At 40.9% G+C, this 16,062-nt stretch overlaps 1 protein-coding gene across 2 annotated transcripts in view; it reads right to left on the bottom strand.

Annotated features, from left to right (window-relative positions):
- The window catches only part of PEPD (peptidase D), a 131,534-nt gene extending 116,964 nt beyond the window's left edge, over nt 1-14,570 (bottom strand). Inside the window, exons 1-3 of one of the 2 annotated variants that reach the window (XM_051629547.1) lie at nt 14,539-14,570; nt 9,521-9,704; nt 8,127-8,254 (exon numbers count right to left, since the gene is read on the bottom strand). In XM_051629547.1, the coding sequence (XP_051485507.1) occupies nt 8,127-8,254; nt 9,521-9,704; nt 14,539-14,555 (329 nt within the window). In that variant the 5' untranslated portion in view covers nt 14,556-14,570. Of the gene's footprint in view, nt 1-8,126; nt 8,255-9,520; nt 9,705-11,459; nt 11,489-14,538 lie in introns of those variants that run through there. The other variant, XM_051629548.1, reaches the window with a different exon arrangement.
- Nucleotides 14,571-16,062: the final 1,492 nt, after the last annotated feature.

Raw genomic sequence — 16,062 nt, 5'->3', positions numbered from 1 at the left:
CAGAAGAGAGGTACAACAAATGAGATAAATCTAAATCACAAATGCCAAAGAAAAACTGTGAACAGAATTTATCACAGCTGATAGCTATTCTTGAAAGAAACACATCTAAACCAACTGCTAATACATTTGCAATCTAATTGCTGATATATACTTGACTGTGTATGTTTTCATTTGTATCTAAATGCCCTTCCAGACAATATTCAGTATATATAACTTATTCCTACTGGTCGCTTTGTATTTGGTTTTTTTTTTTAATGCCTCTAGGACAGATTTTCAGTTTTCAGTTTTTACAGTGGATCAACTCTAAAATGAAATTCAGCTTTTCCTGAATCACCTGCAATTTCTAAGCACTGAAACTGGCTTTAGCAAAAAAAATTATCAGCATTCATTTAATGTATTTTTTAAAAGGATGAGTAAAAAATCTCTACATGAAAGTCAATAACCATTTAGAGGATCTCTTAGCATTTCAACAAAGAAGAGAGCAAGTAGTGACACCAAGCAAGACATGACATACTAAAGACCATCTCCTGCAGTTAAAATACAAATCCACAGTCTTGTCCACTACTTATTGTCTTTCAGATCCACAGCTCCTGGCTGTTACCAGAAAGTGATGTTCTTACAAGCAGTAATTAGAAATAAGAATTAACATAGCTGTAACAACAACAGAATAGGCAAATATCAAAGACACTATTCATGACCAAGTCTAAAGCAGAAGGGTATCCACACAATAATGTACAGGTTACAGTGCTCTCTTAAAAGGCTCTCAAAGCACTCTTGCTTAAAATGCATGGAAACTGTCCAGGCTTTTATCACAAAATCAGAAGAAGATTCTTGATGTACTGAGGCATAAAAGCTAAAACCAGCAAACTTCAGAGTAAAGCTTTGTGCTTCACAGAGATACAACGATATTGCTTCCTTCACTCCACCCTAAGTTTCACAGCCAGAGTAACAGATTTAAAACACCACTTCATGGCAAATTTACTTTGTCTCGAGCAAATAGTCTCTGCTAAGCAAAGTGAATGCCTACATTAGCCTGCACATAGTGCCTGTGCGTGCCACTGCAGCATGCATACATTTACTGCCAGCAAGTCCCTGCATGAGTTCCATCACATTTTTCCTCACTTACATGAGGGAAAACACATGCACGAGGAATAAAATGGACAAGCATAGTCTTCAGCAATTGAAGTTCTACACAGTCAAAAACTCATTTCTCAGGCCTTGCTAGAATGAGCTTAAAGAAGAGGAAAACTTTCAGTGAGACTGCATATAAAGAGTAAGAACCTTGACAAAAATTGAAGTGGATGAATAGAAATACATCAGCAAAGCACACAGAGCTGAAGGAGGAAAAGGGATACAAAAGCAATGTTTTAATGCTGTCAGAGATTCACCAACAAACTCCCTCCTCATTACAATATCACCAAGTTACCAGATGGCAAAGCATTAACCAAACAAGAGGGTGCTGAGAACTGCTAGGAAGAGCAACACAGGAGGCTCTACAAGATACCAGTAGATGTTCCTGACTTTGTCCAAAAAAAATGCAATCACCTTGATATCCAAAACAAGTTTCACAATCTCAAACAAGAATATCATAGACACTAAGCTTGATTTAAAACAAAACAGTAATAATGGACTCACTGGTATCACAGGCAGCCTGCAGCTATGTTTTGATTACCTTATATTACTTCCACATTTCTCTAGATTTCTCTTTTATCCTTTGAAAGACAGATGTATACACATACACAAACTCAGAATCCTTGCTCCTTTTGATACAGTACAGAGCAAGAAGGATTTTGAGAAAATAACAGAATTTAAAATAAATTGAACTGAAAATGAAGACTCAAGCTGATTTGGCTGGAAAAGGTAACCAAGGCTGTAAATGAAACCACAGCTAGCAGAGGGACAGAGTCCTTGTGCATGATGCTGGACACGGGACACTGGGTATGAGAGACTGCACTTCCCAGTGCTGCACATTGATCACGTGGAAGCAGAAGAACTATGAGCAATGCACAGATTGTTGGACTTAGAAATAAAGTATTGAGGAGACTCCCACGGTTCTTCCCAATAAAAACCAAGCTCTGAGCTACCTATTTCATGTATACTTCAATATATACAGTGGTTTTACTGCTCCTGCTAAGCTATTCCCACAAGTATTCCCAAAAGTTGGAAAGTTCCTCAGGGTTTCTATAAATTCTACCTCAAGAGCCAGTGTCTCAATTAGACATTTAAAAGACTCTATCAATAGCAACCAAAAAAACCCCAGAAAACTTGCAATTCATAACTTTTATTTCTTTCTGCAAATAAAATTATTCCTTGGAGAGAGGAGCTCTATACTAGTACAGAAAAAAAACTGTAACAAAGGAAATGTTTATACACTGAAATCTCTGAAAGTATTCTTGCAGTGTAAGACTGCTGACAAATACTCATTAGAAAGTAGTCTTCCCATAAAAAGAGCATAAAAATAATTAAAATGGTTAAGAGAGAAAGTATGATTTCTAGGTCACTACATAATAACAGTGTTCCACTCAAACACTGTTCTCAATTCATGCTTCTCAACTGAGAAAGCTACCTACTGAATCTGTCAATAGCAGATGTTCTGCTTTTACTTTGGAAGGACCTCTGTATTGGGGGGGAAATGGGCAGTATTTTATGTCCAACACATAAAAGCACTATAGCAAGCTCTGGAATGTGTGCAGCATGTCCCACAGCTCCAATATTAACCAGTAATAGCATGAAAGAAAGCAGTACTCACGCGTACAGAAGCATTAAGATGACCTGAACAGCTTTCAGAAGGGGGTGACTCTATTCCCCCATCTTACAACTTGTAAAAAAAACTGAACACAAAAAAATTAAAGGAACTTGCCACAACAACTCATTGGGCATAAAGAAAAAGAAGCTTGACTTAGTGCTGGGTTTATTTCCCAATACACCCAAATCAAAAAGAGGAGAGGAAGAAGCACTTTAATACTTACTAAATCACCAACTTGAGTATCTAGCTAAAGGTGCATGCTAGTAGAGATTGCAAATCAATGGACTGATATAAATTACTATTATTGTTTAAAACATTATCAACAAGAAATACAATTAAACTTAAGCAGCTAGAAAGCAAAGATTTATAAAAATCATTACTGAAGTTAAAGCCGTAGAAACAATACACATTAATCCTGGACCAGCAAGGCTTGTGGACAATTAGAATACTGGAACAGTGACTAAACTGATCATTTGAGAAGTCAGAGCATTTGAGCAGCACTTTCAGAGAAAAACAATCATCGGTAAAGTGGCAGGAGCTATCCAGACACTAATTATTCTGTAAAAGTAATTTTTATCCATAGAGAAATACCACAATAAATGAACGGGAGACAAGAAATGAAAATCACTGTACTATGGAGAGAACTAGAAAATAAGCAGTATGGGGAATTGCACAAGTAAGTCTCATCAATCAAAAGGAACCAGCTTTATATTGCATAGTTTTGAAAGGTTCGGATGAAGGGTAAAGCAACAGATGTGCTATCTGAAGAATAGCAAAATATTTGATAAAAATCTCTCTTAAGACTGTTATTCTCCAAAATCAACTCAAATTGGCTTGGACAGGAATACTACGTTGTGACCTGAAACACAATAACTAGTCAGAATAAAAAAATGAAAAGCCTAAAGCATAAAAAAAAAAATAAATAAATAGCTTTTCCAGGGCTGGGAAACGCTTCAACCACCACACTGAACAAACAGCAACGGACTGCAAGTCTTGATTAGCGGGATGCTACAAAGACTGAAATTAACTTGCATGCTATTCAGAAACAGAAGCAGGATTAAGTTCATGAGATCTGCCAATGTCATTTGCAAGTGTGGTAACAAGCTTTGCAAATAAAAATTGAAATTGCCAGTTGGAACAAACCAGCAATAAGCTGACCCAAAGTGATTTTTGTATTTATTCTTTTTTAAACAGGGGAGGGACAAATGGCAGGAAGAGATCAAACTGATAGACATGGAAAAAGAGAACACTACACATATTTCATTTTAGAGAAAAAAATTACAAGAAGAAATATGAGGGGATGATAAGGCAGATCCCTCAGATCACAGTATACTACGTAAATACACACCCCCAGAGCATACTGCAGAGAAGAGGACCTGTATGCACCACAACAAAAGAAAAACAACCTAGAAAGTGTCTTTCATTTCTGCAAAATCTGTATCAAGAGCAGAATTAAGATAACTTAGAGTTTGTTCCCTACAGCATCCACATACAGCATCCACTGCCTTTCCAAAGAGTTGTCTCCAATTTCAGTTTGCATAGAATGGGCTTATCATAGACCTTGCCTTCTTGTAACCAAGTCTAGAGCTAATTAATGGACCAGTTTCAGCCACCAGCACACAGTCAGATGAACATACCCTGCTGTACACAACTTAATATTCAAAATACAAATGTCACCAAAATTGACCAAACCATATTAAGAAAAAGAGGTCAAGAAACCTATTTATTGGCTTCTAATTTTCATGGTCACATACAGTTTGGAGGGAAAAAACAGGATAAAAGCCTAAATAGCCTGAAAAGCTCAAAATTGTTTTGAGAAAAAAAGGAAACAAACAAAACCCCAACCACCTACTTCTGCACTTCTTCCCAAAAAGCAGTAAGACTTCAGCTTTGCTGAAATCAGTCAAGTTTGAACACAAAAACCAATGGTTGATTTTAGTTGTAACCTACTTAGAAAATGATGGCAACATTTAAAAAGCTTCCTCATTAGGTCAATGAGAAATTATTAACATTTGTAAAGCGTTTCATTGTGCTTTATTACAGCTCCAAGCTACCACATCAAGGTTCAACTTTCCAAGTATAGAGAGCTTCCAAATCAAATTAATGGAAAAATGTTGCTTACGCTGGCTGCAAAGTTAGATTAATGTTGTTACACTTACCAATCAGCCTGCAGGGCTTCAAAAAAAACACAGGAAATTGCATGTAAATATTGCTCTGCCCATTTAATATGTATTTCTAAAGTGAGAGCATGAAAGTGTTAAATATTTTTGTTTTCCATTAAAAACACACTATACGTGGCAAGGCAATTAAGTTATTCTGGCATCCTCTCCACATAAAGCAGCTGCTGTACAGTATGTTTTACTTTATAAAATATCTTTAATCAGCACACTGACTAGTTCTGTCATTTATAATTAAGGAGGTAAATGGCAGGTGCAGCATTAATTAGTCAAATTGAAGTGTCTGTGCAAGACATGCAGTCACACCAACTTACTGCTTTCTAGGAGTTGAAAAGATTGCTAATAGCTTTTCAGCATAAACTCAACCAGTAAGACCATGCTGAAAAAGAGGGACATTTAAAACACAGTTACATTTCTAAAGCCTTTGCAGTCTTGTAGTACCAGATTTAGTTCTTAAACTCTTCCTCTAAAAGTAATATTAGAAAAATACTTCAGGAGTGCACCCTCAAAGCCATCCTATGAAAGTTGCTGTTTCTGCCTTACAAACACTGGGAGGGGCAGGGGGCAGAGGAGAGGATGAAGAGACAGACAAAGAGATTCACTCAGTTAAGAAGATATTCCCAGCCACTAACATCTGGAGAAATGCTCACACTCATAATTTAAAAACAGAACAGCTGTTGTTGTAATCTCTTCCCAATATTAAAGTAGTACCACCAGTCCCTACAGTTATGCTCATAAGAACTCTGTGATTGCCACCTTAAGAGTTTGTGGGGTTTTTTGAGAATGTCAGATATAAGTTAAATCTGACCTCCCTTTTAAAAGTGCGAGGCTATTTTGGCTTGAGGACTTTTGAAAGGTTACAGCTGTTTACAAATCTTTAGAGCACACATTTAGGAAGAAGTCCTACAACATGAGTAACATTTTCAAAGAGGTGGCAGTCACCCTCAATAACAGTACTATGTAGTGCTGGGTCCTTGGCAGACCACAGCCCAAGGTGGTGCACTCATCATCTCCATGCTCACCAGCTCTGCAGAGTCCCCAGGCATCACCATAGCATGCAAAACTGTTCATAAAAACAAGTGCAGTTGCTGAGACTAAAATAATTACAGTGCTCATGGTCTCATTTGTAAACTAATAGTCTGCTCATCTCCACTGCTCTCAGACACTTGATTGGTGTTGGCCAAACTAAGGCTGCTATTTGAGGAATCCAAGAAGCTCCACTTCTGCATTACTTCAAGGCAAAAAGGTTAAGGCTTCTGGCTGCCACATTATTTAAGTTATGTTTTGAAAAAACTCAAATGTGTGTCCTTCAGAACTAAAATCACAACAGTACATCGATCCATTTAGTAATACAGTAGCAGTAAAGAGCTTTCTGTATTAATTTTAAGAGAATTAATGCATTTTTGCCTAAACTCACAGATTCCCAAATCTGTCTTAAATAGAAAGCAGTACAAACACCAGGCAAAGGAACTGCACCCTGTGCTATGAACTAGATCAGCTGTAGGCTGTAAAATACCAACCTCACAAATATTGTACAAGGCATTGAATTGCTTTGTTCTTCACTAATGTTAAATGAATGTTTCTTAGAGGGTAGATAGTGCCTTCCACATGCAAGGAAACAAGGAGTTCCAGGGCTAACTAGTAGGTAAACGCAACTGATGGAAGGCAAACTTATTTGTGTTTTTCTTTCAGTGCTAATTTTGTCTTAAAATTGAGTCTTCTTGGAAGGAACACAATTCCTAGCAGTGTGCAGTACCCCCCGCCAACCAACTTATGAAGCAGAACTGCTACTGACTCACAAATGAGTTATTCATCCACCCTCCTTCTGACAAGCAGAAAAAGTACATGACCATGTCTGACAGAAGAGAAAATAAAGATTCAAACAGAGGGATTCAGGAAGGGTAAGGAGGAGAGTTTAGAAAACAAGGATGCTGTGATAAAGACCATTTGTCATACTCTGCAAGAAGACACAATGACAATAAACCACTTTTAACCACTTTGTAATTCTTTAAATGAACCAATAATGATTGCTGCACAAACCAATCAAAAAGGCCAGCACTTATAAGCACCATAATATTTTGTTTGAAAATGCAAAATGAGACAGTGGATTTCAATAATATTTTTAAACCTGTTCAGATTAGCTACAATCAGCGTGGGTATGGAACAGCTGATTTGAACTAGCAGAAGAGAATTCAGGGGGAGGAAAAAGCTTTGTCTATAAATGGGAACAAGCACCACTAGGGAACAGACTCTGGAGCGTATATGTGGGGATTAAACAGAACCTACCCTCCCAGACAGGTGCAGCTTTCAGCTGGAATATTTCAGACAGCAGTATTCACATCTTTTTGCTATCACAAACAATTTCAGTTTCCAGGCAGGTCTAAGACAGTGATGTTCATATAAACTCCCTGAGAAGACAGCAGCCATGCCCTACCATATGGTCTGGCACAGTTCAGCATACAGGATTGGTTGCAACTGTTTTCCTTTTCCCAAAATTAGCATTAAAATATAAGTGATAGCTTCCATTAGAAGCTAAGCAACCTGAGCTCAAAATATTAAATTAGAAGTAATCCAATGTTCCGAGACAATGTAGACAACAAAAAAATTTACAGTTTGTTAGAGGGCATAAATACAATTAAGACTGAGAAAAGAAATGAACACATAAATCAATTCCTCCACTGCTGTGGCACTAAGCAATATTTACTACCAGTGTGGATAAAGAGAGAGAGAGGTTTATGGCATATTCACAGAACAGAATTATAATCACATTCCCCACTCTGTCAGTTCATATAAAAGAAAGTATCAAAGTGGCTAAAGTACCTTATGCCATTCAAAAAGCTTCATTAGCTAAGGCAGCTGCAACTGGGTAAAGCAATTTGAAAAACCCTGCTTTACTATTTAACTTGTTCTGTCTTAACACAAAACTAGTACTTTTCTTAACGGCTCATCTTCCTTTCATGGCTGCCATGAGTTCCATGTGCTCAAATTCTAAAGGTAGTCTCTACCATATTTTGGTGGATCCTTTTATATCATATGATCAATACCAATCAATCACATTCTGTATCATTGTATGTACATATCACTACAATTCACATTGAATGATTTGATGGAATCCAATTAAAATGAGGTAGCATTCCAGCTCTACAGTTACGTTATGGGAAGTATTCAGATACATGGGAACACAGTTAAAAGACAGATCTTACTTTCCCATCCAAACCGCATAGCTTTCAGGGAGTTGTGGAACAAAAAGCATGGATCTTCCAGTATCAACATCTACTGCTCCAAAGCAGCCTGCTTCAGTTACTCCAAAAGTCCAGTGAAAGTAAGATTCCTAGGTTAAGACAAAATACATTCTTAAAAGAAAACCCTCACTTCTACCAGCTCTAAAAATACCCTATGGTACCTACTAATTTCTACTTCCACGTATCTGAAGAGATCTCTCCTGCTTTTGGAGGGGGAGAGTGGTTTAGGTCTAAAGCTTTTCAGACTGATAATTTTTAGGTTACAATAATACAAATCCCTCTCCCGGCAACTGGAAGGGGTCAGAGATTAATAATCTACCATAAGAAATGAACAGGTTAACTAAGCACTATAAACGTACACTACACAATAAAATGCATTCTTCAAATTTAGAATTAGGGAATGTAGTATCAGGAAGAAACAATCATGTCACATGAGACATGGCAAAAGTAGATTGCAGATTCACTGGGTTTTGATGGCAGAGTTCTGAAGTGAAGACCCCACCTGCCCCAGGAAGTAGCTACATTTGAAACAGCCTTTAGCCAAGAGTTATTTTAAGAACAAGCAAACAAACAACAAAACACCTAACAATACAGAGATGAATTTTGGTAAGGACAGACATATGCTCTGATACCCTGAAAGGCAGAACAGATAAATAACTACTATATTAAGATATATGCTATCTAGATTAGAATTTGGTTTGTTTTTCCTAACTGTACAACAGCTCAATAAAATTCATTAAAAAAAATAATATAGCAGTCATATGAAGTTTGGAGTATATATAATTAGAATTCTGTTATGCCAGCTTCCCCAAAGACTAAGAATGCATTTGGCATGACATTAACAAGTCATTAAGTCCTATTTGTGACAGAGGAACACATGGGTACTTAAGTAAGAGTCTAATTTGAGAAGACAAGTTTTAAATTCTAAAATACATCCTATTTTGTGGAATATACTATTTATAAAAGCTTGAAAAATACTTTTCTATGAATTAATTCAGTTTAGGTCCACTGTAACACATTTCACTGCAGAAAGAAGGTTATTTTGAGTCACAGACAAGACTGAAAAAACTAAATGTTTCATTTCTGTCTTTAATGTTACTTAAACACTAACAGACAGTAGAGCCTTGAACAGGTTTAGGCCGTTTAAACCAGATAATGGACCTGCATGCTAAAGCACTGAAAGAGAGAGTAACTCTGAGGTGAAGAGGCAATGTTAGAAAGAAGCCAAGTTATTGAAGTGAAGGAAGGCGATGCACACAGGAGTGATAAAGGGAAAATAATGAAAAATCATTTAAAAATTCATGCAGTTATAGAGAGTTTCTTAATTTGATTTGAAGTTTTGATTCAGCTCTTACCTGGCGAAACACGATACCAGTATCAGTACAGTATCTCTGGGTTTCTTCCCCGCCCTGCAGCAAAACAACCGAATTCTTCTGGACATCCTTGTTCTGTCTCAAGCGATCACACAGCCGTTTTCTATTCAAGGCAAAGAGTGCTACAGGCACTTTCAAGGTCTCATTCCCCAGCCAAAATGAGGGTCTAGAAAAGATGTTTTAAATTGACAATTAATGGAAAACAAAGACAGTGGTTAGCATGATGCACACTGCTTTTTTTACTTAAGGCTCGAACAGAAGAGAACTCTACAAACAGTCAGAACTCTACAAATAAGATGTTCACCACTCAAGGAAAAGAGATGCTGCATGAAAGCATTGCTCAAACAAGAACCAAAGGAAAAAGATGGCAAGAGGAGACAGGGCTGGCTGTAACTGTGGCCCACAACATGCTAGTCCTTACAGCCTTTTAGGTAAAGCAACATAAAAAGTACACACAGAAAGCAACAACAGCTGAGGTCAGCCGAGCAAAGGCAAAACAGGAGAGATGAAAATGAGTTCTGAGTTCATAGAATCACTTAGGTTGGAAAAGATCTTCAAGTCCAACCACTAACCCTGAGTTACTGAAAAAAGAAGTGAAAGGTTACATTCAGTCTGACAAACTTCAGCAAATCCTTCTGGAAAATGTTCAGCAGCTGAAACAGGGACTGGAGGGAAAAATATGACTGATAGCAGGCACTCGACAACAGCATTTCCCATACTCACACTGTACCTGCAAATTTCTTTTCTATGTATGTATGTTTATTATGGCAAACAGCTTCAGTAAGTGACTGAACCCACATACGTGGCCACAGAAGCACGTTCCAGGTGCCCATGACCTCCTGCTATACATCACCACCTGCCCCTAAGGCAGCACAAACATGCTGAGACAGTGCAGAAAGTTTCTGAAATGTTGTACTCAGCAGAGCCACAACTGGGAGAGCACAGTAAAGAGCTCTCTCTTAAATAAACTGCTTATTAAGTAATTTAAGGTGTTTAAAGTACTAGAGTAATATATTGCTGATTCGTTCACATTTGTTACAGGTCCATACCTGCACTTTTTGGAGCTCTACCAGAAGAAGCACAGTACCTTGTTGTAGGATTATTATTTCTTTTTAAAATCAGATCAGTAGAGAAGAATCTAAGAGTATTCCAATTCTTTTAATGTTTAATATAGCAAAGCTGTGCTTTAGAGCTTCAGTATTACAGATGAACACTGTATTGTCAATAAAACCCTATAATTTCAGTCCAGTTTGCCCCTCCACTTCAGCTTCTTTCAGCTCATTGAAGACTGACTGGCTGGATGGTCATTTTCTATTGATATGCTTCTAGAGGAGATGACAGAAAGGTGCAGTTAAATTGTTACCATGTTAAGATGACAAGAAATGAATCATCAAGGGACATAAGCTCAGAGAAGCAGAGTTCCACATCTTAATTATTATATAGTTTTCACAGGCAATCTGAAAGGTAACCTTTGATTTACAGCTGCCTAAAGTAACCTCCTGAAAGACTTTAACAGCATCAGAAATGTAAACCCTGTAATTTCTTACTGCAGACACAGCATAAAGAGCTAGTAAAATATTTTCTTTTACTTGTTTATAACTACTTGATGTAACAGCAAGTAATTTCAAAAAGTGAAAGACTGCTCTTGCTAATCCAATTTTCAAACTACCTGCCTAGGAGTTCCGATGATGGTGCACAAAACCCAAATGTGTTTAATTATATTACTTCCCACACACACCCAACACCCCACAGCATGGCAGATGGTCGTTACAAGGGCTGCAGACTACCTACTACAGCACATCAGCAGTGTGGAAGTACAGCATAAGCTTTTGTTTTGGGGTACCCCTGCCTGTGGGAAGAACAAAGCAAGTTCATACAACCCTACCAAAAGCTACTGAAAGCTTTAAATCAGATATCAAACCTCAGACTAAACATGGGCAAGGCTTTTCAGGTACAAAGCTGTGGCTCAGCAATGCACAAGAGGTTGAAAACGCTGTTATCCAAGCAAGATCACCCCCTGGAGTAACTCCATGCAGCGGCCTGTAAATCATACGCTCACCTATTGCAAGGATGAAAGGGAAGAGAGAAGAACATCATCAGATACTCTTATGCTATAGATTGCTCTCAGATCCTTGCATCTTCTGATACAAAGAAAAACACCAAAAAGAGGCAGAGGTCATAGCACTTGTTTTATGTTTTGCTTCAAAAAAGAGAAAAACAGTCACTTTTGTTGTAATTTTACCCTCTTCACAAGCTGTTTTTTTTCTGCTGTGATTTAAAAAAAAGGACTCTGACCTCCTTCCTTCTCCAGGCCTACTCCTACACCCTGGAGATCATAGGAAGCTGATACAAAGGTACAACTGCACATTTTCATCTCCATTAAGTTTATTATTAATATTTTTATTGCACTTAAAACCTTTGATAACCAAAAAAAGACTCAAGGAGAAATAACAATGTCAGGCAGCAATTCCTACTGACAGTCTCACTATACCACTTTAAGAGTGCCTTTCATGGGGTCTTAATGCTTGAGTTGAAACACACCCTGGTGCAAAATGACCATGGTTTTGCACATATTAACCAAGCCCTTGGCAAAACTGAGTCCTCTTTATGTTACAGATCCCACTTTCACTTCTTGACTCTGATGCCACAATATTCCTCAACAGCAGAACGTGGCCCTGTACAGTTTTTAGACTTGCACTTTTTTTTCTCAGGCATGGTCTTGTTCTCTCTTTTAAGGCTGCTGTTAAGAGTCACAGCAGCCCAGCAGGCTGGACCCCGCTGCAAGGCACAGGAGGAATGGGCCGAGTGCTGTTGCAAATACTGTTCTGCTCCTCAGGTTCTCTGCTGAGCACTCCTATACTAATTCATGGCTTGGACTGTACAAGCTTGCCAGGCAACAGACCTACTTTCACATGCAAAATTCTGTGGAGAAAACCAGCTAGGTTTCAGAGACGACTCAACTCAGACGAGTTTGTTTCCTCTCCAGCCTTTGCTCTCTCTGCCCTCCTGCAAGCACTCAGAAACCAAACCAACAGCACCCTCATGGATGGACAAACAACACGGCAAGACACCCACAGGTGCCACTTTGCCTGCAGAGGTTGGGTGACTCCATGGGAATGAGCCCAACACAAGCTTTCCACAACTCAGGCAGAGATCGCTCTTCAGAGACTAACAGTGACAGACAAATTTAACTCCGACAAAAAACAATATGGCTGTTCACTTGGCATTCTGTTGCAAATCGTGACTTGGGAAGAGAACTATCACAGTACTCAAGAGCACAAGGGAAGTCTGCACACGGGACTGGCTATGTAACCATCAGTCTGCTGTGACCGTTGCTCAGTTACTAAGAAATACAAGGCAGGTAAGTAGGTTATGACTGGCCTGGCCTTTTCTCCCAGCCCAAGTGTTACCAGCCCCTGTGAATACATAGTGCTGTCTGTACCACACCTGCTACTTAGCATTTTTTTCTGTTTCAAATATAAGAAGTAGTGGTTTCAACACCTGTAGTGAGTCGAGCAGGTAGATTTATATAACTATCTTATATGTGTATCAACCCCGCAAATACACAGGCAATTACAGCATAATCAGCATAGAACTGTTACTTGCCACATAACAATACTACCACAAAGTTTTTTCTAGAGAGGGAATTACAAGCTTTCAATGTTAGTCCATGACCTCTAATATCTCAGTTTACATCACACAAAACACACAAACATCAGAATTTAGTTCGTACAATACACTGGCTGGTCCTTCAAGGTCTGTTTCACCAATTAGCACAAGGGCTCTGGCACCTCCAGCCACAAACTCAAAACTCTCATCTAGAGTTACACATTTGATAATGAAGTGTATTTCATGCAAGCACTGCCTTGTGGTGCACACCCCTCTGAAGCTGTGCAAGCTTCTGCAAACACGAATTAGTCAGTGTCAGACACAGCTACTTGCAAGACCAGGACAGGACAAGTGAAGCTCAGCTGCTCCATTTTCTCTAGTCTCCCTACCAGAATTCAGCCATTGCTCAGTCTGGTAAAGGCCTCCCACAGCAGCTGTCACTTTCCCTGCTGGCTGTCACACACAATGTTTATGATCACTTAGGCCCAAGCCCACACAAGAGCTCTTTTATTTTATTATACTGGAAGTGAAACGTAGCTAGAAACATTAAACTACATCTGTTTCTTTAAAGGACATTTTTCTTTTGCCTGGAACCATCGATTTTCAATGTTATTTCAGAAGTTTTATGTTTCCAGAGAGCCTAAGTTTAAGCCATAAACTGAACATTTTCTTCATGGTAAACTCTGTGCTCCTTGTAAATAACTCAACAACTTGCAGTCCTGGCCCCACTCGATGTCCCAGCGACCCAGCCCAGCCTGGCAGCAGTGTTCCTGACAGGGAGCACCCCTGCAGCGCTGGGTGACACCAGGGGCAGGAGAGGACCTCCCAGGGGACCAACCTCCACCCAGAGACTACAGAGTCTGGACCAAGCTCCAGCACCACCACTTTTTGACAACTATGAAAAGTTTCCCCCCCCCGATACATTTTTTATGGCACCTTTTTACAGCACTGGAAGAAATAGCTGAATTTAGCTATTAAACTCGGGAGAGACCTTGTGCTGAGTGCTCCACAGCATGATTTCCCAAACCGACTGAAAGGCAGACCCGGGGCTCAGGGGAGGCCCTGCCGAGCCACCCCAGCAGGCGGGCCGCCCGCGGGACCCCCCGCAGCTCTCGCCGCCCCACGCAAAACCCGCTTTCCTGTCAGGGAGCCCCCTGCTCCAGCTCCGGCGGCCTGGGCTCCCCGGCAGGCTGCACGGCCGCCCTGTCAGGCCCGGCCCTGGCCCTCCCCAGCCGGCTCGGGGCACCGGCCGCTCCCCGGCAACTCTGGCCCAACCCGGGCCTCTCAGCAAGGCCTCCTCACGGACCAGGGCCGCCGCCGCGCCGCGGGGAGAGGAGGGGGAGCCAGGAGGGGGAGCCGGGAGGGCGCGCAGCGCGGGGCGCGATGCTTACCCCGCCGCCGCGGCCATGTTGCCTCGCCGGACTTCGCCTGTCACGTGAGGGCCGGGCCGGCGGGGCGGGGCAGCTCCCGGCCCGCCCGGGGAGCGGGAAGGGCGGGAAGGGCGGGAAGCGGCCGGTACCCGCTCGCGACAGGCGGGAAGGGCTCCGGGGCGGCGGCGGCACGAACTGCCAGCCCCACAGGGTGCTCCTCTCCGCAGGCTTTCGGACATGGATGTGTCAGGGGAGAGGCCCCGGTGAGGGCGGAGGCTCGGGCTCCTTCTCACCTGAGGGGACGCACCTGAAACGGGAATCAGGGTTTTGAAACCATCACCTCATGCGGTGGCTTCCTGTACAAGAATTAGAATCCTGGAAGCTGAAAGCTGTATAATGGAAGCCAGCCCTTTTGCAGGCAGTGATGTCTTTAGCAGCAGAGCTCCCCTACATTAATAGTTGCTCAAAAATCCACCCCTGGTGCTGCGCTGCTATCGTCCTCGTGAGAGGCTTTCCACCCGCATTTTGAAACGGTGAAAGTGTTTAAGAACAGCCTTGAGACATAAACCTCTTTAGCCAACACCCATCCTTGGACTTGCCCCACTGTGCTGAATTGTGCTCCTATTCACACAGATTTCTTCAGATCTTGAGTAGTTCTTGCCTCAAAAGTTAAAGCTGCCTGAAGAAACCAACAACTCATAGGCCAGGGTTCATGTGGCCAGTAACTGCCGTACAGCAGCAAAAGAAAATACCCAGAAGCATTAAATACCAGATAAAGAATGAGAGGATCTCTGCTCTGTGACCTGAATACTTGTTTCACTGCCCTGTGCCTTGATAAAACAGTGGTAACAATTGCTCTGAGCTGGCTGCTTGTAACAGGTACCAACCACTGCCCTCCCTTGCAGGAAAACACAAGTCTTTGCTCTGCTGCTGCTGAGCGATGCTACTTCTGTATTGTTCTGGTACTGATCTCAAAAGAAAGTACCGTGATACTGTGAAATATTTGACTAATGCACCTGGAGGGTCTGCTTCCACCACAAGTGCTTGGGAAAGAGAGGAGTGAAGAGCGGTGAGAAGAGGTGGCTATACTGGCAGCCAGTAAAACCGCAGGAACAATACTAGCTGCCAGACTGGGAGCAAGACCAGCTTTATTGCCACACATAGGTAATTCTGATTCTCTCTGCATTGCATTTGACTTTGCAACAGACAAAATGCAGGGGTAGACCCTAATATCCAAGAAACCAGTTTAGAGCATTTGCCTCTAAAACAAGGTTCGACCACCACTGCCACTTGACCGCCAGCAAGACTTCTCTGCAAGGTCAAGAACATCCTCTCTCTAATGTTGAAGGCCTGATTTTGGTGAACAATTGGTCACTTTACACCTAGACAAAAAAACAGTATTGATAAGTTGGTACCAGAACTTCCCTATTGCTGCTTGTCTCTCTGAATTTTAAGTCCACTGATCTCAGACTCCAATGCTGTCAGTGAGTGGCATTTACAGCTTCTGTTATCCTAGCTGAACATAAACTATGTTAGGTTAAAACC

Source organism: Apus apus, chromosome 11 (genome assembly GCF_020740795.1).
Source record: "Apus apus isolate bApuApu2 chromosome 11, bApuApu2.pri.cur, whole genome shotgun sequence".
In the NCBI taxonomy this organism is placed as follows: Eukaryota; Metazoa; Chordata; class Aves; order Apodiformes; family Apodidae; genus Apus; species Apus apus.
This window is presented reverse-complemented; position numbering and strand designations above follow the sequence as displayed.